Source organism: Coregonus lavaretus, assembly GCF_964263955.1.
Source record: "Coregonus lavaretus genome assembly, chromosome: 4".
NCBI classification, from domain to species: Eukaryota; Metazoa; Chordata; class Actinopteri; order Salmoniformes; family Salmonidae; genus Coregonus; species Coregonus lavaretus.
The window spans coordinates 18,314,505-18,338,004 of record NC_139991.1 but is presented as its reverse complement, the minus strand read 5'-3'; the positions used below and the strand labels follow the sequence as shown (position 1 = coordinate 18,338,004).

The 23,500-nt window shown below is 40.8% G+C and overlaps 3 protein-coding genes across 25 annotated transcripts in view; 2 read left to right on the top strand and 1 right to left on the bottom strand.

Annotated features, from left to right (window-relative positions):
- Positions 1 to 6,531, bottom strand: part of LOC311128686 (CUGBP Elav-like family member 1) — a 47,446-nt gene extending 40,915 nt beyond the window's left edge. For 21 of the 22 annotated variants that reach the window (XM_084160898.1, XM_084160917.1, XM_084160909.1 and 18 more), the window contains exons 1-2: positions 6,376 to 6,512; positions 4,626 to 4,670 (exon numbers count right to left, since the gene is read on the bottom strand). The gene's annotated coding sequence lies outside the window, so the exon portion shown is untranslated. Of the gene's footprint in view, positions 1 to 4,625; positions 4,671 to 6,375 lie in introns of all 22 variants that reach the window. The other variant, XM_084160916.1, reaches the window with a different exon arrangement.
- Positions 6,532 to 7,277: 746 nt separating this feature from the next.
- On the top strand, positions 7,278 to 12,140 carry LOC311127213 (phosphatidylglycerophosphatase and protein-tyrosine phosphatase 1-like). Of its 2 annotated transcripts, none has more exons than XM_084159008.1 (4): positions 7,278 to 7,563; positions 10,445 to 10,525; positions 10,910 to 11,101; positions 11,239 to 12,140. In XM_084159008.1, the coding sequence occupies exons 1-4, from the start codon at positions 7,411 to 7,413 to the stop codon at positions 11,368 to 11,370; spliced, it is 558 nt and encodes a 185-aa protein (XP_084015134.1). In that variant the 5' UTR covers positions 7,278 to 7,410; the 3' UTR covers positions 11,371 to 12,140. The 2 variants fall into 2 exon arrangements, with proteins under 2 accessions (XP_084015134.1, XP_084015135.1); XM_084159009.1 differs by lacking the exon at positions 7,278 to 7,563 and adding an exon at positions 9,132 to 10,315.
- A 1,377-nt stretch (positions 12,141 to 13,517) lies between these two features.
- Positions 13,518 to 22,598, top strand: LOC311127087 (NADH dehydrogenase [ubiquinone] iron-sulfur protein 3, mitochondrial-like). The gene is made up of 7 exons (XM_084158853.1): positions 13,518 to 13,605; positions 16,392 to 16,448; positions 16,709 to 16,806; positions 18,933 to 19,082; positions 19,300 to 19,425; positions 21,853 to 21,972; positions 22,314 to 22,598. Exons 1-7 carry the CDS (start codon positions 13,551 to 13,553, stop codon positions 22,473 to 22,475), a joined length of 768 nt encoding a protein of 255 aa, XP_084014979.1. The 5' UTR covers positions 13,518 to 13,550; the 3' UTR covers positions 22,476 to 22,598.
- The last annotated feature ends 902 nt before the right edge of the window (positions 22,599 to 23,500 follow it).

The window sequence follows — 23,500 nt, the reverse complement described above, 5'->3', positions numbered from 1 at the left end:
CAAATCATGGGCTGGTACCACCAACTGAAAAAGTTAGTGGCGCCAATGCCACCTGGGGAAAATGTTAGTAGAGAGCCCTATATTCCCTTCCCTCTTCCTGTTCTGCATCATAGTAAAATTCCTATCCCGTTCCCTGCCCAGTCCAGTTTTAACCCTGACCCATCAGATATTATATGCACTCATCCATGACCAGTCTGTCTCACCAGAGCCCCACTAAGTCTGTCCTGCGTATTTGGCAGCATACAGTGCCTTCAGAAAGTATTCATATCCCTTGACTTATTCCACATTTTATTGTGTTACAGCCTGAATTCAAAATTGATTAAATTGTTTTTCTCACCCATACACACACACACACACACACACACACACAATACCCCATAACGACAATGTGAAAACATGGTTTTATAAATGTTTACAAAGTTATTGATAATGAAATACAGAAATATAATTTACATAAGTATTCACACCCGAGTCAATACTTTGCAAAAGCAACTTTGGCAGCGATTACATCTGGGAGTCTTTCTGGTTAAGTCTCTAAGAGCTTTTCACACCTGGATTGTGCAACATATGTCCATGACTCTTTTCAAAATTCTTCAAGCTCAGTCAAATTGGTTGTTGATCATCGCTAGAAAACCATTTTCAGGTCTTGCCATTAGGCTTGGGCGGTATACCGTATATCGGGGTATTTGGAAAAAGCCACGGGATGGTTTTTCAATAATGTCAATACCATTTAAACTACGTTTTTTTTATCAATTTGAATATTTGTAGCTACTTTTTAAGTAAATACCTACAGTCAACTTGTGCAATACGTTAGGCGATAAAGAACATTGCGTTCTTAATTTCAACTGTCACATTATTATGAAGTTTACGGTAATCCCGTCACGTGTTGTTTGTTTACAAGCACACAATGATGAGAGACCTGAGCCTTGTGAGTCACTCACTGTTGTGCAGCATGCGCCAGGTGATTTAATTACAGTATGGAATTAATAACTAAATGTTTGCCATCTTATAACTATTAAGTTACCTGTCAGAAATGAGCTAAATGCTCTGCAGTTGTGCATTTGGTTTGCTAATTTAGTAGCTAGTTAGCTATCTAGCTAAGTGGTTAGCTTCTTCCTAAATCAAGCATCCGCTTGGTAACAGCAGAGAATCCACTCCTGGATCAAGAGCCTTGCTGGCTATTATTTGTTTTGTGCGTGCAGCAAACTGTAAGTAGCATTTGAGTTACTTGTCAGAAACTGTACAAAATGTTTGCAATGCGCTCGTTAGCATTTAGTTCGCATTCTCTATAGGATTTTACATGTACTTGTTAGCATTGCTAACCTTTGGATTACAGAGTATTAGCGGGTTTTGACAACTGCGCCCCTTGTGTTCAGTGCTTGTATTACTGAATATCCCGGTATGGCACAACACAAGGTTGGTATGAAGGTAAGACAATCTGGATACCACCCAAGCCATAGAACAATCACTGTCTCCTTGGTAAGCAACTACAGTGTAGATTTAGCCTTGTGTTTTAGGTTATTTTCCTGCTGAAAGGTGAATTCATCTCCCAGTGTCTGGTGGAAAGCAGACTGAACCAGGTTTTCCTATGATTTTGCCTGTGCTTAGCTGTTTCTTTTTTATCCTGAAAAACTCCTTAATGATTACAAGCATATCCATAACATAATGCAGCCACCACTATGCTTGAAAATAAGGAGAGTGCTACTCAGTGATGTGTTGTATTGGATTTGCCCTAAAAATAACACTTTGTATTCAGGACAAAAAGTGAATTGCTTCAACACATTTTTTGCAGTATTACCTTAGTATTGCCCTGTTGCAAACAGGATGCATATTTTTGAATATTTGTATTATGTCCAGGCTTCCTTCTTTCCCCTCTGTCAATTAGGTTAGTATTGTGGAGTAAATGCAATGTTGATCCATGCTCAGTTTTCTCCAATCACATCCATTAAACTCAAATGATTTTAAAATCTTTGTGAAATCCCTGAGAGGCTTCCTTCGTCTCCGGCAACTGAGTTAGGAAGGAGGCCTGTATCTTTGTAGTGACTGGGTGTATTGATACACCATCCAAAGTGTAATTAATAACTTCACCATGCTCAAAGGGATTTTCAATGTCTGATTTTTTTTTACCCATCTACCAATAGGTGCCCTTCTTCGCGAGGCATTAGAAAACTTCCCTGGTCTTTGTGGTTGAATCTGTGTTTGAAATGTACTGCTCGACTGAGGGACCTTACAGATAATTGTATGTATGGGGTACAGACATATGGTAGTCATTCAAAAATCATGTTAAACACTATTATTGCACACAGAGTCCATGCACATTTTTACTCCTGAACTTATTTAGGCTTGCCATAACAAAGGGGTTGCATACTTATTGACTCAAGACATTTCATTTGTTCATTTTTTGATTAATTTGTAAACATTTCAAAAACATAATTCCACTTAGACATTATGGAGTATTGTGTGTTTGGCCAGTGACAAAATATCTCTATTTAATCCATTTTAAATTCAGGCTGTAACACAACAAAATATGGAAAAAGTCAAGGGGTGTGAATACTTTCTGAAGGCACTGTATTTTACATGTACGATATTCATATACATTTACACAGTTTATACCACATGTAACCATAGGCTGCCACGCTAAAGCAAAAAAATTACGAAGTACGAATGCATACAGAGAAATTATCATATTGATCACAGGATTTTGTAATAATAAAGTTGGTATGTAAAGAAAAGAGAAACAACCCCCGCGGAAACCATGTTTTCCACCCCTTCCCACCCCGCCTAGCAACACATGTTGGTTTGCAGTCCCCACCCCCCCATATCTCTATCTACCAACGCCCACCACCCCTTAACCCGTTTTGCACATTGTAACGTTCAATCGAACAGTAACTCAATGCCTCGATGCCCGTCTGCCTGCTTTATATAGCAAGCACGGCCACGTGACTCACTGTCTGTAGGAGCGAACCATTTTCGTGAACATGTACCTAATAACTGGCCACTGAGTGTATATTTTGTTTGTATGTATGTATGTATGTATGTATGTATGTATGTATGTGTTGGGCTTTAGCTGAGATTATTCTTTACAGAGTCAAGTATATTTATCCAGGCCTCAATTGTTTCTTGACTTGCACCATTCATTCTCACTGTCAATAATTTTAATGTTATAACTTATAACAGTAACTGTATCCATTGGTGATTTGAGAGAGTGGGCTATTTGCCATCTAAGAGCCAACATCTTTTTTGCGGCAGTCCTGCCTGCCAGCAATAATTGTCTCTGATTGACAGAGATTCAAGGAACTGTCATCGTTAAGTAACATAGAAGATGCAACACATTTAATATTTACATTCATGCACTTCGTCCCAGAAGCATTTAACTGCATGGCACTCCAACGTCATATGAAGGAATGTGCCTACCTGATTTAGGGGACACAGTGAACAGTTGGGAGTTAGGGCCAATTTGATCGTAAAACTTTTCCTTGGTGTTAAATACAGTCTGTGAACAAACTTTAAATGTATAAATTGATGGTTCGGATTACGGGACTCCAAGGTCATATTTTTCCATATTCTGTTCCAATTAAAGGGTTGTTCAGATTCATTTAGATATGTGGACCATACGGGCATGCCATTTTGATTCCCAGTTACAAGCACTTGAATGCACTAATGACTCAATTATATATGCACCAAAATTACAATCTGTTTGTCTGAAGTGCCTTGTGGAAGCCTAACACTAAGATCGTATTTTATAACTTAGCAAAACATTTTGGCAATAGAATAAGCTTTCAAATGACGCCCAGCTGACCCAGATTGGGATTTATAATAGAACGTTTTTGGATTGCGTAAACAACAACAGTAATTGTGTGATGGGTTGTGTTCCAAACAAAAAACTACAAGTGTGCATGCTTCAGTTCCTCAATCGCAAAGCTAGGAGAGCTAAAAAAAAAAGGTGCCTTATAGTTGAAGGCTCTTACCTTGAGTCATAAAAGTGAATTGAAATTACTTAGGAACTGTGCAGTTTGGCATGGTGTGTGGCCACTTGGAGACACCAGTTAGACCTCTCACTCAATCCCTTAATTGTTTTTTCTTGTTGCACCTACCAATATTTCAATGAATATTCTTAATTTGTTACTGAATGTATCCAGAGTATTTTCAGATTTCATTATTGACAAATGCTGTTACAAGTACACTAAATGTAAAATGCACATACAATCAAAAGTGTAATGTTTGGATTCAGTTTTGTGTCAGGTGAACTGTTGTGTCCTCACCTTTGGTCTGATAATGTCCCCATAATCTCCAACGTGTTCACATGCATTTGCATTTTATATTTATTCTGTTAGAAACATTTCAATTTGGCCATAAGAAAGCTACATGTTGTGGTTAAAATGGGTAATCATGTTTAGCCTCTTGTGCTTTTTCTGCCCATGTGATGAAAAATAGCCTACTTGCCCTGCGTCAAAATAGCCTTATTGTTTCAGTGACCCAATAGGCTACTACTACAGCTCTTTGAATACCATTTTAAGCCAGCTGAGACCATTACATAAAATGACATTATGAAGATGTAGTCTGCCTCTAAGCAGTAGATGAGTCAGAGAGAAGAGTGGCTGAAAATGACTAGCCTGATGACTTACCCTGGGTTTGCTTGTCACGTAGGTAATGGTTCTTCCCCCTTTATCCTGTTAATAAATAGACATATAATGACCAAATCTGTGATTGACATTTAACAGCCATTCATTCTCACTTTTGGTGTTTTAAGCAATAAGACAAGAGTCAGAGCTGATGATTTGCTTCTGAGATCTAAACCTACTAGTCATTTAGCAGACACTCTTATCCAGAGTGACTTACAGGAGTAATTAGGGTTAAGTGCCTTGCTTAAGGGCACATCGACAGATTTTTCACCTAGTCGGCTCGGGGATTAGAACCAGCGACCTTTCGGTTACTGGCACAACGCTCTTACCCACTAAGCTACCTGCCGCCCCAAGTTCTCCAGTATGGATGACTCCATGGCTCCATGACAACTTAACAGCATTGAATAACTAACACAAGCCATCTTCAACTTGTCATGCATACCACCACCACCCTCATCCAGTGCTGTAGGTGAAATTGCAACGCCCCAGATAGTGACATGACAACACTAAATTATTTGTATGCAATCAATTTCAGTAAATGTGTCAATACTTAAAACATTTCTTATGCTGCATCTTATATGCATAATGAAACATTGATAATGTCATGTGAGGTTATGACCACTTGTCTGTTTGACCAAACTCCATCTCATAAAATTAGTCATTACTCCAACCGAACCTGTAGAGAACCAGTTGTCATCCATCAGAAATTCTCTACACACATAACAGCTGCATTAGACAGCTACATTCTTATGTATGAAAACGCTAGATTTTAACGAAGGGAACATTGCATATGGACACAGCAAACTGTAGGCAGGTGACTCGCCGGTGCACTGCAGAGATCCATCGAAGTCACTATTATGAAGACACCAGTTGTTTTGGGTTGTCGTGGTATCACACCTTTTGGTGGAATTTCGAACAATAATAATTACTGTATATTGGCAACTTAAATAGTTGCTCTTGAAGATTCACTTGGGAAACACGTAGCACACAAGCCTCAACCACGGTTTTTGAACTGCCACTGTTGCAACTCTCGTATGTGGCCTGAGAACAGACGTTCAAGTAGACTGACCTCACCCCTCATTTAGCTAACTAACGTTGCTAGCTAGTTATTCTAGTGATTGATGCAAGGGTTGTAGAAATTGGAAATGTTCAACAGATACTTCAGAATATCTTCTCGATTCAACGTTTAGAAATTAATTGTGAAATGGCTAGCAGCTAGCGAGCCTATTTATTTCGGCATTTTTGTTCTAACGTTAGGCGAGCAGAAATAAATAGATGCTTTCCTTGTTTGTTTCAAGTGTATTGAGCATCAAATCCAATATATTACCAGATTTGGCACCGAACAGTAGCTGTTCTGTGAAACAGCAAGTGTTGTTGCTAGTTAGCCAACTCGTAGTGTGAGGCTAGCTGTTTAGAACCAGGCTTGGTGCTTGTTGATAAGCACACTGACAGGCTATTTCAGTCTTCTGTTAGCTAAATGCAAACATTATTAAAAGAAGAACCATGCGTATTTGGGAAGCATTAACTAGCATTTTGTATTTTATTTTTTGGTAAGAATGGTTCCATTTACCAAACAGGTAGCTAGCTTTCTGTAAAGCAGTTTAATGACGCATGTTGTTTGTGACCCTCTTTGCTGAGCCAGCTGACTGATCCATAAACAAGCCAAATGTGCGCCGCTATAGCATTGGCAAGATAACACATTTGATAGCTAGCTAAATTAGCCGGCAAATAATTTTACTTTTACCCTACTTACCTGTGTGATGTCTTAACTTTAAATGCAACTAGCTAAGTGTTTCGCCAACACAGTGTGTTATCAATATTTGCTAAGTGTATGTTTGGTGGCTTATTAATTATTTTCTTCACCAGCTCACTTTTAGATTTGTACTTCTATCTTGCAAGGGAGCTGTGCAAAATGGCGGTCTTTCCTGCATTTACCATCAAACTCTCGGAAACAGGGGATTGGGGGTGTGACCGGCGAGGATGTTTTTTAATTGAAGTGAATGTTGGACCAAACAATGTTTGCAAAATATTTTTTGTAAGCGTTTTCTAAATGTGCGTTATATGTAACAATTTTCCTTGCGTTTTCGGGTCGCCTTTAGACCCATTGTGCCATTTAGAATAACAAGTGTCCCCCTTGTCACAACATGGTAAGTTCTAGATCCGTTCTAATGGAAGGATGTGATGTAGTCATTCTGTTATTTTATAGCTCAATGGTCAGCTGCAAAATTATTGCGTTGCCATTCAATTTATGTTGATCAATGTCTTTTGATGTAAGTTGCCTCTTCTCCAGGTGCAAGAGAAAAACAACATTTTGAGCAGCGTGTGAAACGAATTCTGAGAAGTCTGTTGTACAACACTGTCTGCATCTGAAACAAGCAATTACACAGATGTTAATGTTTCTCAGTTGATAGTTGCCAGGTTTTGACAGCTGGCTGATCCTGCCCCAGTATCTGCTTTTAGAGATGTTGATGAAGCTCCGATTCAAACTAGACAGCTCTACAAGTGTTATAATGTCAAATACGTTCGTTACTCACCAAATATGTTTCGCTGAGCAACTATCTCTATCATTAAGGCCGATATTCTAAAAGGTCTAAATAAAAATGTACACGCAATCCAAAGAATGCCTTTTCACTCACATCCCAAGGATCCCGGATAGCACTAACCTTACTGTCACGCACAGGTCGAACAGCTCAATACATTGGAAGTGCTGAAGAGTGTTTTTTTCTGTTGCTTGTAAAACATTTTATTATAATTTTTTGGAAGTACATACTGGCCGTCACGGGAGTAAATGAAGATAGTTGCTCAGCGAAACCCCACATTCGGTGAATACCGAACGTATTTTCACATAACGCTTGCAGAGCTGTCTAATTTGAGTTTGAATCGGAGCTTCGTGTTAGAGAGGAGACACTCATCGCTGACATCTCTAAAGCACAGATACTGGGTATGTGTTTGAAGTTTTATAACAGGATATCCATACATCGTCCAACGAAATGCTTACTTACAGGTTCCTTCTCGACAATGCAACAATACGAAATAGTAAAAAAAATAAGAATACGAACATAAAGTAAATGGCAGTAGAATATAATAAACATTTTAGCATATGTATAATACAGAAAGGCACAATTTATAGTACAACATTTACACGTGTATTGGGGATGGGTATAGAACGTCGTTTGGGTCTTTGCGTGCCAAAAAAGATACACGTCAAATAACACTATTTAACGTGTCAAATAAGCTTGTTGACCAATCAGGACCTGAATATGACTGCATGTCACATACAAATTTTACACGTTCATACAATTTTTACGTAGTTATTACACATTGATTACACTATAACTCGTATTTCATATGTCACAACGACTCATTGATACGTATGCTATGATGCTGGTAAAGTTTTGTCTCTCGCACCTGCCTTTCCCCAAGCTCTGGACAGTGCTGGTCATAAAAAAAAGCTAGCTAACGTTAGCTGATGGATGCAAACAATGTTCTTCCCCAAAAACATAGCAAAACGACATAATCTGTTTCAGTAGCTATAGTTAGCTAGCTAACTATCTAGCTAGGTGTCATCATCTAAAATACCCCTAATTTATAAAACTGTTCTTATTTGATTAATGGTGGTCGGACCCACCAATGTGAAGCTAGCCATAATAAGGATTAGTCACAATATTGGAATTTGCGGTTAGCCTTCAAAATAAAGGTTTGTAATTGACAGTGATGCAAATTAATACAAATAGTGGAATAATGCCATGGATCATGCTAAACGAGGTTGGATTGTTATATAAATTCAACAAAATAAAATAATTTGTTATTTTGACAAATCTGTTGAAATCACACTGGATGTATTAGACTTTAGAATTGCATTGGGGGCATATTTATTTCACTGTACAGCCTTACCTATGGATTATGGATAAATGACATGGGGTATCAGGCTACTCAGTGACACCCAGAGAACATTAGCGTCTTAGCTCTTATTGCAGGACTCTGAAACCACTGTGAATTGAGCCACATGTATTATACCAGTCACCCTACTATGTGTATTGAACACTATTCCAGAGGAAAAACAATACAACCTGGATGTTTTGGAGTCTGATAACTCTGAGGAGGACGTTGGGAAAAAAGCTCTTGGTACTGAGTAAACTGACACCCCATTTAATTGATCCCCAATCCTTAGGTAAGGCTGTACAGTGCAAAATGAATGTCAATATGCACAATAGGCTGACTGGGTAGGTGATTTCACACGGTCACAGTCCCGTGATAAGAGCTACAGCGCTAATATTTGCGTAAACTCTTCACAATTGTGTTCTGTGGGTGACACCGAGTAGACTGATACCCCATTTCATTGCTCCACATTCCAACCTTGTTAAACAGTATCTAGTCTATATATTGCATGATTTCACCAATTGTAACCTTCTGCGTCACTTTCAAAGAGTTACCTTTATTTTGAAGGCAAACTGCAAAATCCACTATTGTGGCCAATCCTTATTGTGGCTATTTTCACAACACATAAACCGGTCGGGTCAAGCATCACCAGCCAGATGAAGTTTATTGGCTGCTTATAACGTTAGCTTTGGGCAACAGGGTTAAGTAGCTGGCTAGCTAGTTATTTTCATGAACTGAAGTTCAATTTCAAGTGGCTACCTATCTAATACTTACTCACATGGATTCCTAAATCATTGCTAAGCATATTGAAATTGACTGCAGTTTCTATTGGTCATTGTTTTCAGGCTAACGTTAGTTGGCATTGGTGCTAGCTAGGTAACGTTATCAAGCTAAAGTTAGCTAGCTAGCTACCCCAGAAGTTGCTAATAACATCTGTATGTATATTTGCAAACATTTTTGATCCTGCTCGTTTGATCCTGATCTTATTTCAAATGCTCACACAAACGTTTTCCCATTCGGTCGAACAAATAATGCACTATTACCAACGCGCTATTGTAAACACATCGTTGGTGGCCGGTGTGTGCTTGTTTGGATACTTTTTTTTGTACAGCTTTGACAGTGCTACTTGATCGTAGTGGTGGCGCTTGGCTTGCACACACAACATTCTATAATATAATTGTATTATTTGACGTGTCAAATTAAAAGCTTTTTTTTTTTTTTTACACGCAAAGACCCAAACTGCGTTCCATAGATGGGGAGCAAGGGTATAAATTGATCAGTATAATAAGAGTCTGGCAGCAGCAGTTGTCGTGTGTGCTAACGCGCGGGGAATCAGAGCAGATGGTCAGTCCAGTTCAAGTGTTCAGCAGTCTAATGGCTTGTAGATAGAAACTGTCTCGAAACTATCCTATGGCAAATATATTAACTCGCCCATATTCATGTATCTGGTTATTTTTCTTCAATCTAACCATTTACTTCGTGTGTAATAAGTCCTCCGGACCACAAGGCGAAGTAGCATGTTAGGTTGAATAGTACCTCTGGAACAACACTTTCCTACCACTCATTTAGATGTTGCTGGTTTGTGGTGGGCTGTACATGTACCTCGGATTTGGAATTTTCTTTAACATTTCAGAGGTGCTGACGACGCTGTAAACTAAAGTGTGAACATGTCTGTCGCGTTAGCAAGGATACTGTTTTATCCCACATTAGCGTATAATGTTGTCATGGAAAAAGTATCCTCAAGACGGTGGTTCAATCGCGTGGATCAGACTGTCATTCTAGGAGCCCTGCCTTTCAAATCAATGACTAAGGAGGTAGCTAGCTAATGAATTTTGGTTATGTGAACTCCAGTCCAGTCAACTACTTGTAGCTGGCATGCACGCGCTACTGATTTTCTAATGTAAAAAAAAAACATTGCCATCAACATTATGTTCTACTTCCAGCTGGTGCAGACAGAAAATGTCAGGGGGGTGATAACCATGAACGAGGAATATGAAACAAAATACTTCTGCAACTCAGCTGAGGTGAGCTGATTATTTACTTCCTATGAAAATCAATGGCCCTCTTGGAGAGAGGTGTGGAGTCTTATTTCAGTCCTGCTCTATAAGCTACCTACTCGGCAGCTCATCATCAGGACCTTGATAAACTGATTCAGGTGTGGTAGAGCAGAGTTAGAACAAAAGCCTGTCTATGTGGGTTGGCCCTGCTCTATCTGTTGGTACAGTAATTTAATAGCCACATAAATAAATACAGAACCTCTGATTTAAAAAGAGCTAAATGGTGCCATTGTAGGCAAGGTCTGGGGAATGTCCTGTATGTTCATGTGGACAAGAAACATTGCTTGTTATGAGTTTTATCGTAGGAAATGTGAAGTTGTATTAGAAACAGCTTTGTTTGTTTTGAAACAGGAGTGGAAAGCCGAGGGGGTGGAGCAGCTGCGACTCAGCACAGTGGACCTGACCGGTGTGCCCAGTCTAGAGAACCTGCACAGAGGAGTGGAGTTCGCACTCAGTCACCGGGAAAAGGGCTCCAGTGTGTATGTCCACTGTAAGGCTGGACGCTGTCGCAGTGCTACACTAGCTGCTGCATACATCATACGGGTGAGTCAGTGGCTTTGTCCAGCAAACGACAGTCTTTGCTTTCCATCGACTGCCACTGCTGGCTATCCAGATCATCACTAGTACTGAATTAGTTGCATCTACTTAACTTGTACATCAGTTTGTTGGTCTGTTTACAGATACACTGCTGGAGTCCAGAGGAAGCATGTCAGATGTTGGCCTCTGTCCGACCACATGTAATAATTCGTTCTGCACAGCTGGAGATGCTTCGGCGGTACCATCAGCAAGTCTGTGGCGGTGGTTCCATTTAAGAGTGTTGAGAGGCTGCCAGCATACTTTATTGCACTCTTACAGAAACTGTAAAATGAGCTTTGTCAAGACAAACAATGTGCTGGTTGAAGGGATTTTTGACCTTGAGCTCATTCTTTATTACATAGTTTTGTTACTCTACTGGATCAAGTGCATTGTATAATTCTCAAATGTTTTGTATAATTCAAGTGTTTTATCACAGCTCATCAGAACATGAGGTATAATAAAATGCAGTGTCCATCGAAGTACTGACAGGTGGGTGAGGGGGGTGTATTTAAAAGCATGTTTCTACACATTTATTAATCTTCCTTAATAGGAAATTTGATTACAATTTCTATGTTAAGAAAATTAGTTTTGTTTTGATTGTTACTAATTTCACTGATGGGTTGTAAAAAACGTCTTGGAAAATAATGACTTATTATTATAAAAGGATAGCTATTGATACTTCATCCATTGAAACATAACCGGAGTGAACGTGGGGCCTAATTGTCTGGAAAGCCAATGTTGAAGTGAGCTTTTGAATCAGGAAAGTTTCCGCTCACGACCTCTACAAACCAGAATGTTACATTTACATTTACATTTTAGTCATTTAGCAGACGCTCTTATCCAGAGCGACTTACAGGAGCAATTAGGGTTAAGTGCCTTGCTCAAGGGCACATCGACAGATTTTTGACCTAGTCGGCTCAGGGATTAGAACCAGCGACCTTTCGGTTACTGGCACAACGCTCTTAACTACTAAGCTACCTGTTGAATAAAATGATATGTTAACGTACTTTACCGGTTGTCTGTGCAGTTGGTCCTTTTGGCGGTAGGAATGTGAGACAATATCCACATGAAAGTATATAATTATACTGAACAAAAATATAAATGCAATTTGTAAAGTGTTGGTCCCATTTTTCATGAGCTGAAATAAAAGATCCAAGACATTTTCCATATGCACAAAAAGCTTATTTCTCTAAAATTGTGTGCACAAATTTGTTTACATACCTGTTAGTGAGCATTTCTCCTATGCCAAGATAATCTATCCACCTGACAGGTGTGGCATATCAAGAAGCTGACTAAACAGCGTGATCATTACACAGGTGCACCTTGTGCTGGGGACAAAAGGCCACTAAAATGTGCAGTTTTGTCACACAACACAATGCCACAGATGTCTCAAGATTAGATTAGGGCCTAATGAATTTATTTAAAATGACTGATTTCCTTCTATGAACTGTAACTCAGTCAAATCTTTGAAATTGTTGCGTTTATATTTTTGTTCAGTATACATACAATTTTCAAAGTGCTGGTGGTGTGTTCAAATTTCGATCACCTGAAGCATACGCAGAACCATGTAAAAACATGCACGATCCAGGCAAGTGTGCATGCCTCTCCTGCATTTATTTTTATATTGTGTGCATGCTTCAGATGATTGAAATCTGAACACTACCAGGGCTTTGAAAAGTTTTGTCTCACATTCCTACAGCTAAGACGACCACTGTACAACAACCAGTAAAGTACGTTAAACTGTAATTTGATTCAACATTCTGGCTTGTAGAGGTTTTGAGAGGAAACTTTCCTGATTCAAACGCTAATTTCGGCCTTAAGTAGAATTCAATGCAATTCAACGTCGGGTTTCCAGGCAAGGGGCCTAATAGTCTGGATATCAGTCTCCTAACATTCCACAAGGAATTGAATGTACCTGTACAGAGACTGGCAACCAGGCTAGGCCAAGATACATTTAGGATTAAAATCAGTATAGCAACAGATAGCTCTTGATAAGTTCTATCCAGTGTTAAATTACCTGTCTGAAATGTGCATTAAAAATAAATGGTAAAACCAAAGATCCATCAACCGTTGGTTCCACTGCATCACTTCATCTCAGTAAATGGCGGTGAAGCAAAAGCTTTTAACAAAGCTTTTTATAACTAAACCAAGATAGAACACAGCCTGTCGTTTCCAATGTGAACAAATGAGTCATAGTGGGCAGAAAAAGCAAGGGGGCCAAAATCAATCTAGTTCCATCTTCTCCAGGCAGGTAGGCTTCCTCTCACTACCATATTTGAAAGTGAGTGGAAACGTCAAGCGGATGCTTCACATTTATACATCCGGTGAAATATCTGTCTCGTTCTATCTGTGCTTTTAAGCTCCCCATCGTTATCAAAACCCAGAAGAAGAAAATTGAATACGTCATTGAAAAAACATGGCGGCATCGTTAGTGCGTTTTGTTCGCGGAGGTTTTAGCAGGACTTTGAATCGTAAGTACATTTCAAGCATTAACTGTGCACTAACATGCTGTCTTCATTTACAGTTAATGTGCGTGATTACGGACCTATATTGTTGTTAAGATCGCGCTATCTGTAGTTAGCCAGTTCTCACTTGACCTTCCGTCAAATCGTCTCGCAAGTCAGTGGTGATGTTCCAGGTCGGAATTTGTTGTCACACTGCGCATCTAGAAGCTTACTAAACGCAAATCAGATGTTGATCATCTTCGCAGTACGACTGAAACAGACGACCTGGAACGCACATTGTCATGTCAGTTATAAACTGACACTAATCAAATCAAATTGTATTGGTCACATGCGCCGAATACAACAGGTGCAGACATTACAGTGAAATGCTTACTTACAGCCCTTAACCAACAGTGCATTTATTTTTAAAAATAAAACAACAACAAAAAAAGTGTTGAGAGAAAAAAAGTAAAATAAAATAACAGTAGGGAGGCTATATATACAGGGGGGTACCGGTGCAGAGTCAATGTGCGGGGGCACCGGCTAGTTGAGGTAGTTGAAGTAATATGTACATGTGGGTAGAGTTAAAGTGACTATGCATAAATAATTAACAGAGTAGCAGCAGCGTAAAAAGGATGGGGTGCGGGGGCAGTGCAAATAGTCCGGGTAGCCATGATTAGCTGTTCAGGAGTCTTATGGCTTGGGGGTAGAAGCTGTTGAGAAGTCTTTTGGACCTAGACTTGGCACTCCGGTACCGCTTGCCGTGCGGTAGCAGAGAGAACAGTCTATGACTGGAGTCTTTGACAATTTTGAGGGCCTTCCTCTGACACCGCCTGGTATAGAGGTCCTGGATGGCAGGAAGCTTGGCCCCAGTGATGTACTGGGCCGTACGCACTACCCTCTGTAGTGCCTTGCGGTCGGAGGCCAAGCAGTTGCCATACCAGGCGGTGATGCAACCAGTCAGGATGCTCTCGATGGTGCAGCTGTAGAATTTTTTGAGGATCTGAGGACCCATGCCAAATCTTTTCAGTCTCCTGAGGGGGAATAGGCTTTGTCGTGCCCTCTTCACGACTGTCTTGGTGTGTTTGGACCATGATAGTTCGTTGGTGATGTGGACACCAAGGAACTTAAAGCTCTCAACCTGTTCCACTACAGCCCCGTCGATGAGAATGGGGGCGTGCTCAGTCCCCTTTTTTTTTCCTGTAGTCCACAAGAATCTCCTTTGTCTTGGTCACGTTGAGGGAGAGGTTGTTGTCCTGGCACCACACGGCCAGGTCTCTGACCTCCTCCCTATAGGCTGTCTCATCGTTGTCGGTGATCAGGCCTACCACTGTTGTGTCGTCGGCAAACTTAATGATGGTGTTGGAGTCGTGCCTGGCCATGCAGTCATGGGTGAACAGAGAGTACAGGAGGGGACTGAGCACGCATCCCTGAGGGGGCCCCGTGTTGAGGATCAGTGTGGCAGATGTGTTGTTACCTACTCTTACCACCTGGGGGCGGCCCGTCAGGAAGTCCAGGATCCAGTTGCAGAGGGAGGTGTTTAGTCCCAGGATCCTTAGCTTAGTGATGAGCTTAGAGGGCACTATGGTGTTGAGTGCTGAGCTGTAGTCAATGAATAGCATTCTCACGTAACAGGCATGTATGCTTATAATACACTATATATACAAAGGTATGTGGACACCCCTTCAAATTTGTGGATTCGGCTATTTCGGCCACACCCGTTGCTGACAGGTGTATAAAATCGAGCACACAGCCATGCAATCTCCATAGACAAACAGACAGTAGAATGGCCTTACTGAAGAGCCCAGTGACTTTCAACGTGGCACCGTTGTCAGTTTGTCAAATGTCTGTCCTGCTAGAGCTGCCCTGGTCAACTGTAAATGCTGTTATTGTGAAGTGGAAACTTCTAGGAGCAACAACAGCTCAGCCGCGAAATTGCAGGCCACACAAGCTCACAGAACAGGACCACAGAGTGCTGTAGTGCGTAAAAATCGTCTGTCCTCGGTTGCAACACTTACTACCGAGTTCCAAACTGCCTCTGAAGGCAATGTCAGCACAATAACTGTTTGTCGGGAGCTTCATGACAGACGAATCTGGGTTTGGCGAATGCCAGGAGAACGCTACCTGCCCAAATGCATAGTGCCAACTGTAAAGTTTGGTGGAGGAGGAATAATGGTCTGGGGCTGTTTTTCATGGTTCGGGCTAGGCTCCTTTAGGGAAGGGAAATCTTAACACTACAGCATGACAATGCCCCCGTGCACAAAGCGAGATCCATACATAAATGGTTTGTCGAGATCGGTGTGTAATAAATTGACTGGCCTGCACAGAGCCCTGACCTGAACTCCATCGAACACCTTTGGGATGAATTGGAATGCTGACTGCGAGCCAGGCCTAATCGCCCAACATCAGTGCCTGACCTCACTAATGCTCTTGTGGCTGAATGGAATCAAGTCCTCGCAGCAATGTTCCAACATATAGTATAAAGCCTTCCAAGAAGAGTGGAGGCTGTTATAGCAGCAAATGGGGGACCAAGTCCATATTAATGCCCATGATTTTGGAATGAGATGTTCGACGAGCAGGTGTCCACATACTTTTGGTCATGTAGTGTATGTATTAGCTAGCTATATCCTTGTTATGATAGTGTTATGTAGCTATAACTGAGTCAAGTAACGTGAAAGTGTTACACAGTCACTTAGCCGCTAGCTAGCGAGCAGTCAACTAGCTCAGAGGAGAGGACCATGCTGGTAATCCAACCCGTTTTAACGTTAGCTAGTCATTGAGTACGTAATGTTATTTTATGTAATATGTTACAGTTGCCAATCGAAGCCCATGTCTCGTGCAAGCGAGATCCGAGACAACTGAAACAAAACGTGAGTATACCAGTGTGTCTAGTATAATTCACCCAGCCCATGGCATTTGTCTTTATGGTGCTCATTGCGATAATCATCATTAGTATGTTGAACCCGCAAAGTCATAGTCCATCCCCAATGTAGTATAATTATCTAACCATTTAGTTTTTTAAATTCAGTCAGTGATCTTTGCAACACTGAATACAATAATGATTGAGTGCAACAATAATTGAATTGCCTCATCCTTTATTTGAATTTATTTCATGTGCCCATCTATGTAGCCACTGTCAGACCCAAGGATGCAGTCACCCATAACCAACTTGCAGCTTTTGGAGAATATGTTGCTGAAATGCTTCCTAAATATGTGCAGCAAGTCCAGGTGAGATAATGTAATTGCAACAACTGCTATAATGAATACAGTCAGCTTTAACACATGACACCCACACAATCATACAATGTTGAGCAACCATTAAGGGAAACTATACTGTAAATCCTAAATGCATATGGTGCGTCTCAAACATGGGGAACATAAGGTTAGAAAGGAGTCCACACTTGGGAATTAAGCTGGCAACCGGAAGGTTGCTGGTATGAAATCCTAGATGCCATTGCCTGCCATTGTGTCCTTGAGCAAGGCACTTAACCTCCTACAACAACAGGTCCCCGGATGCCCAGTGGCAGCCCCCGCACCTCTCCAAAACCTGTTTGTACAGTGGGGAGAACAAGTATTTGATACACTGCCGATTTTGCAGGTTTTCCTACTTAGAAAGCATGTAGAGGTCTGTAATTTTTATCATAGGTACACTTCAACTGTGAGAGACGGAATCTAAAACAAAAATCCAGAAAATCACATTGTATGATTTTTAAGTAATTAATTTGCATTTTATTGCATGACATAAGTATTTGATACATCAGAAAAGCAGAACTTAATATTTGGTACAGAAACCTTTGTTTGCAATTACAGAGATCATACGTTTCCTGTAGGTCTTGACCAGGTTTGCACACACTGCAGCAGGGATTTTGGCCCACTCCTCCATACAGACCTTCTCCAGATCCTTCAGGTTTCGGGGCTGTCGCTGGGCAATACAGACTTTCAGCTCCCTCCAAAGATGTTCTATTGGGTTCAGGTCTGGAGACTGGCTAGGCCACTCCAGGACCTTGAGATGTTTCTTACAGAGCCACTCCTTAGTTGCCATGGCTGTGTGTTTCGGGTCGTTGTCATGCTGGAAGACCCAGCCACGACCCATCTTCAATGCTCTTACTGAGGGAAGGAGGTTGTTGGCCAAGATCTCGCGATACATGGCCCCATCCATCCTCCCCTCAATACGGTGCAGTCGTCCTGTCCCCTTTGCAGAAAAGCATCCCCAGAGAATGATGTTTCCACCTCCATGCTTCACAGTTGGGATGGTGTTCTTGGGGTTGTACTCATCCTTCTTCTTCCTCCAAACACGGCAAGTGGAGTTTAGACCAAAAAGCTCTATTTTTGTCTCATCAGACCACATGACCTTCTCCCATTCCTCCTCTGGATCATCCAGATGGTCATTGGCAAACTTCAGACGGGCCTGGACATGCGCTGGCTTGAGCAGGGGGACATTGCGTGCGCTGCAGGATTTTAATCCATGACGGCGTAGTGTGTTACTAATGGTTTTCTTTGAGACTGTGGTCCCAGCTCTCTTCAGGTCATTGACCAGGTCCTGCCGTGTAGTTCTGGGCTGATCCCTCACCTTCCTCATGATCATTGATGCCCCACGAGGTGAGATCTTGCATGGAGCCCCAGACCGAGGGTGATTGACCGTCATCTTGAACTTCTTCCATTTTCTAATAATTGCGCCAACAGTTGTTGCCTTCTCACCAAGCTGCTTGCCTATTGTCCTGTAGCCCATCCCAGCCTTGTGCAGGTCTACAATTTTATCCCTGATGTCCTTACACAGCTCTCTGGTCTTGGCCATTGTGGAGAAGTTGGAGTCTGTTTGATTGAGTGTGTGAGTGTGGACAGGTGTCTTTTATACAGGTAACGAGTTCAAACAGGTGCAGTTAATACAGGTAATGAGTGGAGAACAGGAGGGCTTCTTAAAGAAAAACTAACAGGTCTGTGAGAGCCAGAATTCTTACTGGTTGGTAGGTGATCAAATACTTATGTCATGCAATAAAATGCAAATGAATTACTTAAAAATCATACAACATGATTTTCTGGATTTTTGTTTTAGATTCTGTCTCTCACAGTTGAAGTGTACCTATGATAAAAATTACAGACCTCTACATGCTTTGTAAGTAGGAAAACCTGCAAAATCGGCAGTGTATTAAATACTTGTTCTTCCCACTGTATGTGTATATTTTGGAGGGGTTGGGTTAAAAGCGGTTAATTTCGGTTGGACCTTGTGTACAATTGACCACTAAAGTTATCTTAATCTTTATTTACCTTCTTAGAAAGCTTGCTGTTTTGTATAGCTAATTGAGTGTCATTTTGAAGCCATATGAACTTTACAAGTATGCATGTTATATCTTCAGGTGACGTGTTACAATGAGTTGGAGGTGATGATCCATCCTGACGGGGTCATCCCTGTGTTGACCTTTCTGAGAGACCACAGCAACGCTCAGTTCCGAAACATGATTGACCTTACTGCAGTGGACATTCCCACCCGCCAGAATCGCTTTGAGGTACTATTCCGTCCATAGCCCCAGCCTATTGTTCCAATAGGATACCTCTCTCTTCATGACAGTCCTTTGTTATTTTTGCGGTTATAAACATGTTCAGACACAAACATGTCCATAGCTGACATAAGTGAGAATTTAGCCAGATTGTTTTGATGAACCCTGATCTAATCAGAGGTTAAGTTGTTATGTCTAAGTCTATGTTTTCTTTGATGGTGAATAGATTGTGTACAACCTGCTCTCCCTGCGCTACAACTCCCGGATCCGTTTGAAGACCTACACCGACGAGCTCACCCCAGTAGACTCCTCTGTGTCTGTCCACAACGCAGCCAACTGGTACGAGAGGGAGGTAAATCTGACAGTAACATCATAAGAATGCTTTGCTTGAATGATTCCAAGATTCCAACATTTTTTTGTTGGCAGCTCAGGATTTATATATTGCCTGCCAAGGCAAATGCTCATGAAAGGATAGGTTTGCAAAGCTAGCAGTAATTTACCAAAGTTACTGGAATATATGGCAATCTATTGTAACTTTGGTCATTTATACTTGAATACATTTAAAATAAATAAATCATATAGTATAATTTTTTTTATATCTGTCCATATTCTCCATGAGTTTCTAGTTGAGAACATATGGTTAAAGAGAAAATATCCAAATGAATGAAAAAAAAGCATATAATCATCAATGGCATTATTTTCAATTAACTCTGCAACTCTTCCAACTAATGACTTTTTTCACAACTGCCACCAGTTTGGCGCCAAAACATTTATAACAAAGACATATTGACGCAGTAAAATAAATACCAGTGTGGGGGGAAAAAATATTAAGGATATTTCATGCTGAAACCCATATACAGTGGGGAAAGAAAGTATTTAGTCAGCCACCAATTGTGCAAGTTCTCCCACTTAAAAAGATGAGAGGCCTGTAATTTTCATCATAGGTACACGTCAACTATGACAGACAAAATGAGATTTTTTTTCTCCAGAAAATCACATTGTAGGATTTTTAATGAATTTATTTGCAAATTATGGTGGAAAATAAGTATTTGGTCAATAACAAAAGTTTCTCAATACTTTGTTATATACCCTTTGTTGGCAATGACACAGGTCAAACGTTTTCTCTAAGTCTTCACAAGGTTTTCACACACTGTTGCTGGTATTTTGGCCCATTCCTCCATGCAGATCTCCTCTAGAGCAGTGATGTTTTGGGGCTGTCGCTGGGCAACGGACTTTCAACTCCCTCCAAAGATTTTCTATGGGGTTGAGATCTGGAGACTGGCTAGGCCACTTCAGGACCTTGAAATGCTTCTTACGAAGCCACTCCTTCGTTGCCCGGGCGGTGTGTTTGGGATCATTGTCATGCTGAAAGACCCAGCCACGTTTCATCTTCAATGCCCTTGCTGATGGAAGGAGGTTTTCACTCAAAATCTCACGATACATGGCCCCATTCATTCTTTCCTTTACACGGATCAGTCGTCCTGGTCTCTTTGCAGAAAAACAGCCCCAAAGCATGATGTTTCCACCCCCATACTTCACAGTAGGTATGGTGTTCTTTGGATGCAACTCAGCATTCATTGTCCTCCAAACACGACGAGTTGAGTCTTTACCAAAAAGTTTTATATTTTGGTTTTATCTGACCATATGACATTCTCCCAATCCTCTTCTGGATCATCCAAATGCACTCTAGCAAACTTCAGACGGGCCTGGACATGTACTGGCTTAAGCAGGGGGACACGTCTGGCACTGCAGGATTTGAGTCCCTGGCGGCGTAGTGTGTTACTGATGGTAGGCTTTGTTACTTTGGTCCCAGCTCTCTGCAGGTCATTCACTAGGTCCCCCCGTGTGGTTCTGGGATTTTTGCTCACCGTTCTTGTGATCATTTTGACCCCACGGGGTGAGATCTTGCGTGGAGCCCCAGATCGAGGGAGATTATCAGTGGTCTTGTATGTCTTCCATTTCCTAATAATTGCTCCCACAGTTGATTTCTTCAAACCAAGCTGCTTACCTATTGCAGATTCAGTCTTCCCAGCCTGGTGCAGGTCTACAATTTTGTTTCTGGTGTCCTTTGACAGCTCTTTGGTCTTGGCCATAGTGGAGTTTGGAGTGTGACTGTTTGAGGTTGTGGACAGGTGTCTTTTATACTGATAACAAGTTCAAACAGGTGCCATTAATACAGGTAACGAGTGGAGGACAGAGGAGCCTCTTAAAGAAGTTGTTACAGGTCTGTGAGAGCCAGATATCTTGCTTGTTTTTAGGTGACCAAATACTTATTTTCCACTATAATTTGCAAATAAATTCATTAAAAATCCTACAATGCGATTTTCTGGATATTTTTTTTTCTCAATTTGTCTGTCATAGTTGACGTGTACCTATGATGAAAATTACAGGCCTCATCTTTTTAAGTGGGAGAACTTGCACAATTGGTGGCTGACTAAATACTTTTTTTCCCCACTGTATTAAGCAACAATGATATTCACTAAGTTGATGGTTTATATTCAGGATAATGTTTTACAGCTTTGTCATTCAATTATTATTTTTTAAACAATATATGTTTTGATTATTTTATATTTGTATATGTTATAAAGCCACATAGAGGGCCAGAGATAACTACAGACACCTGGATAATCTGAAGTACCCAAAAAGGCCACTAGATGTCATAAATAACTTGAATGTTACCAAAATTCTGGTAGTTTACTGGTAAACTTAGAACGTTTTCGGGAATATGCCCTCCCTTTCCAACGCTATAAAAGGATATGTTTTGTGCTTGTGTCATTAGGTGTGGGACATGTATGGAGTTTTCTTCGCCAACCACCCTGACCTGAGACGTATTCTGACAGATTATGGGTTTGAGGGGCATCCATTTAGGAAAGACTTCCCACTGTCTGGATTTGTGGAGGTAAGTTCAGACATGAATGCTGAGAAATGTCCCATGTAGTGCACATACATTAAAGGCCAAATTATAACTTAATCCTGTCCTAAGATCTGTACATGTGACTTCACATTACTGAAGGATTGTATCTACCACAGGAGGCTGGTGGCACCTTAATTGGGGAGGACGGGCTTTTGGTAATGGCTGAATGAGTGGAATGGTATCAAATGAATCAAACATATGGTTTCCATGTGTTTGATGTCATTTCCATTCGCTCCGTTCCAGACATTATTATGAGCCGTCGTCCCCTCATCAGCCTCCACTGGTATCTACTATGTTGTTCATTCTGTCCATCTGGTACATCTCAGGTGCGTTATGATGATGAGGTGAAGCGTGTGGTGGCAGAGCCTGTGGAGCTCTCACAGGAGTTTCGTAAGTTTGACCTGAACAGCCCATGGGAGGTGTTCCCAGCCCACCGTGAGGCCAAGGCACCTGAGCTGCCAGCTGGGGATAAGCCAGCTGACAAGTAACCATCTACCCCAGAGATAGAATCCCCACACCTATATATAATATGTCTGTACTGTTGATGGACCCATGTCCCGCTTGAGCCCACTCAAGTATTTATGTAAATAAAAACAAAAGGTAAACATTTATTAGTTTGTCTTGATATTTTTCCATTAGTTGGATGTGCTGAATAGAGATGACATTTTGACTGTGTATGTTTCAACTCTAGTAGACTGTAGCACTAGCACCTCCATGAGAATCATGGTGGAAACCCAGACCTTACCTGCCTTACCATACCAGACCAAAAGAGGGCACTGTGTACATGTTTAAAAGCAGTGCAGGTTATATTGTACAAATCATTGACTTATATTCAAGACCACAAATGATGTACATGTTTAAATGTTATTATTGGATCAAATTGCTTTGTATATTTATATATTATTGAGGTCTATCTACAGTACAAGTCAAAAGTATGGACACACCTACTCATTCAAGGGTTTTTCTTTAATTTTACTATTTTCTACATTGTAGAAGAATAGTGAAGACATCAAAACTATGAAATAACACATATGGAATCATGTAGTAACCAAAAAAGTGTTAAACAAATCTAAATATATTTTATATTTGAGATTCTTAAAATAGCCACCCTTTGCCTCGATGACAGCTTTGCACATTCTTGGCATTCTCTCAACCAGCTTCATTTTTTGGGGGGGGGGGTCATTGGCAAATGAAAAAACAAGTTCTCATTTACAACTGCGACCTGGCCAAGATAAAGCAAAGCAGTGCGATTAAAAACAACAACACAGAGTTACATATGGAATAAACAAAACATAAAGTCAAAAATACAAACAGAAAATATATATACAGTGTGTGCGAATGTAGTAAGTTATGGAGGTAAGGCAATAAATAGGCCATAGTGCAAAATAGTTAAAATGTTGTATTAACACTGGAATGATAGATGTGCAAAAGATGATGTGCAAATAGAGATACTGGGGTGCAAATTAGCAAAATAAATAATATGGGGATGAGGTAGTTGGGTGGGCTAATTTCA

What these genes read in the sequence shown, in the direction of transcription:
- LOC311127213 (XM_084159008.1), top strand. Translation starts at nt 7,411, where the DNA reads ATGAAGATAGTTGCTCAGCGAAACCCCACATTCGGTGAATACCGAACG. An exon ending in CTCTAAAGCACAGATACTGG is followed by an intron (nt 7,564 to 10,444) that starts GTATGTGTTTGA and finishes TTCTACTTCCAG; the next exon opens with CTGGTGCAGACAGAAAATGT. An exon ending in ACTTCTGCAACTCAGCTGAG is followed by an intron (nt 10,526 to 10,909) that starts GTGAGCTGATTA and finishes GTTTTGAAACAG; the next exon opens with GAGTGGAAAGCCGAGGGGGT.
- LOC311127087 (XM_084158853.1), top strand. Translation starts at nt 13,551, where the DNA reads ATGGCGGCATCGTTAGTGCGTTTTGTTCGCGGAGGTTTTAGCAGGACT. An exon ending in AATATGTGCAGCAAGTCCAG is followed by an intron (nt 16,807 to 18,932) that starts GTGAGATAATGT and finishes TTATATCTTCAG; the next exon opens with GTGACGTGTTACAATGAGTT. An exon ending in CACTGTCTGGATTTGTGGAG is followed by an intron (nt 21,973 to 22,313) that starts GTAAGTTCAGAC and finishes GGTACATCTCAG; the next exon opens with GTGCGTTATGATGATGAGGT.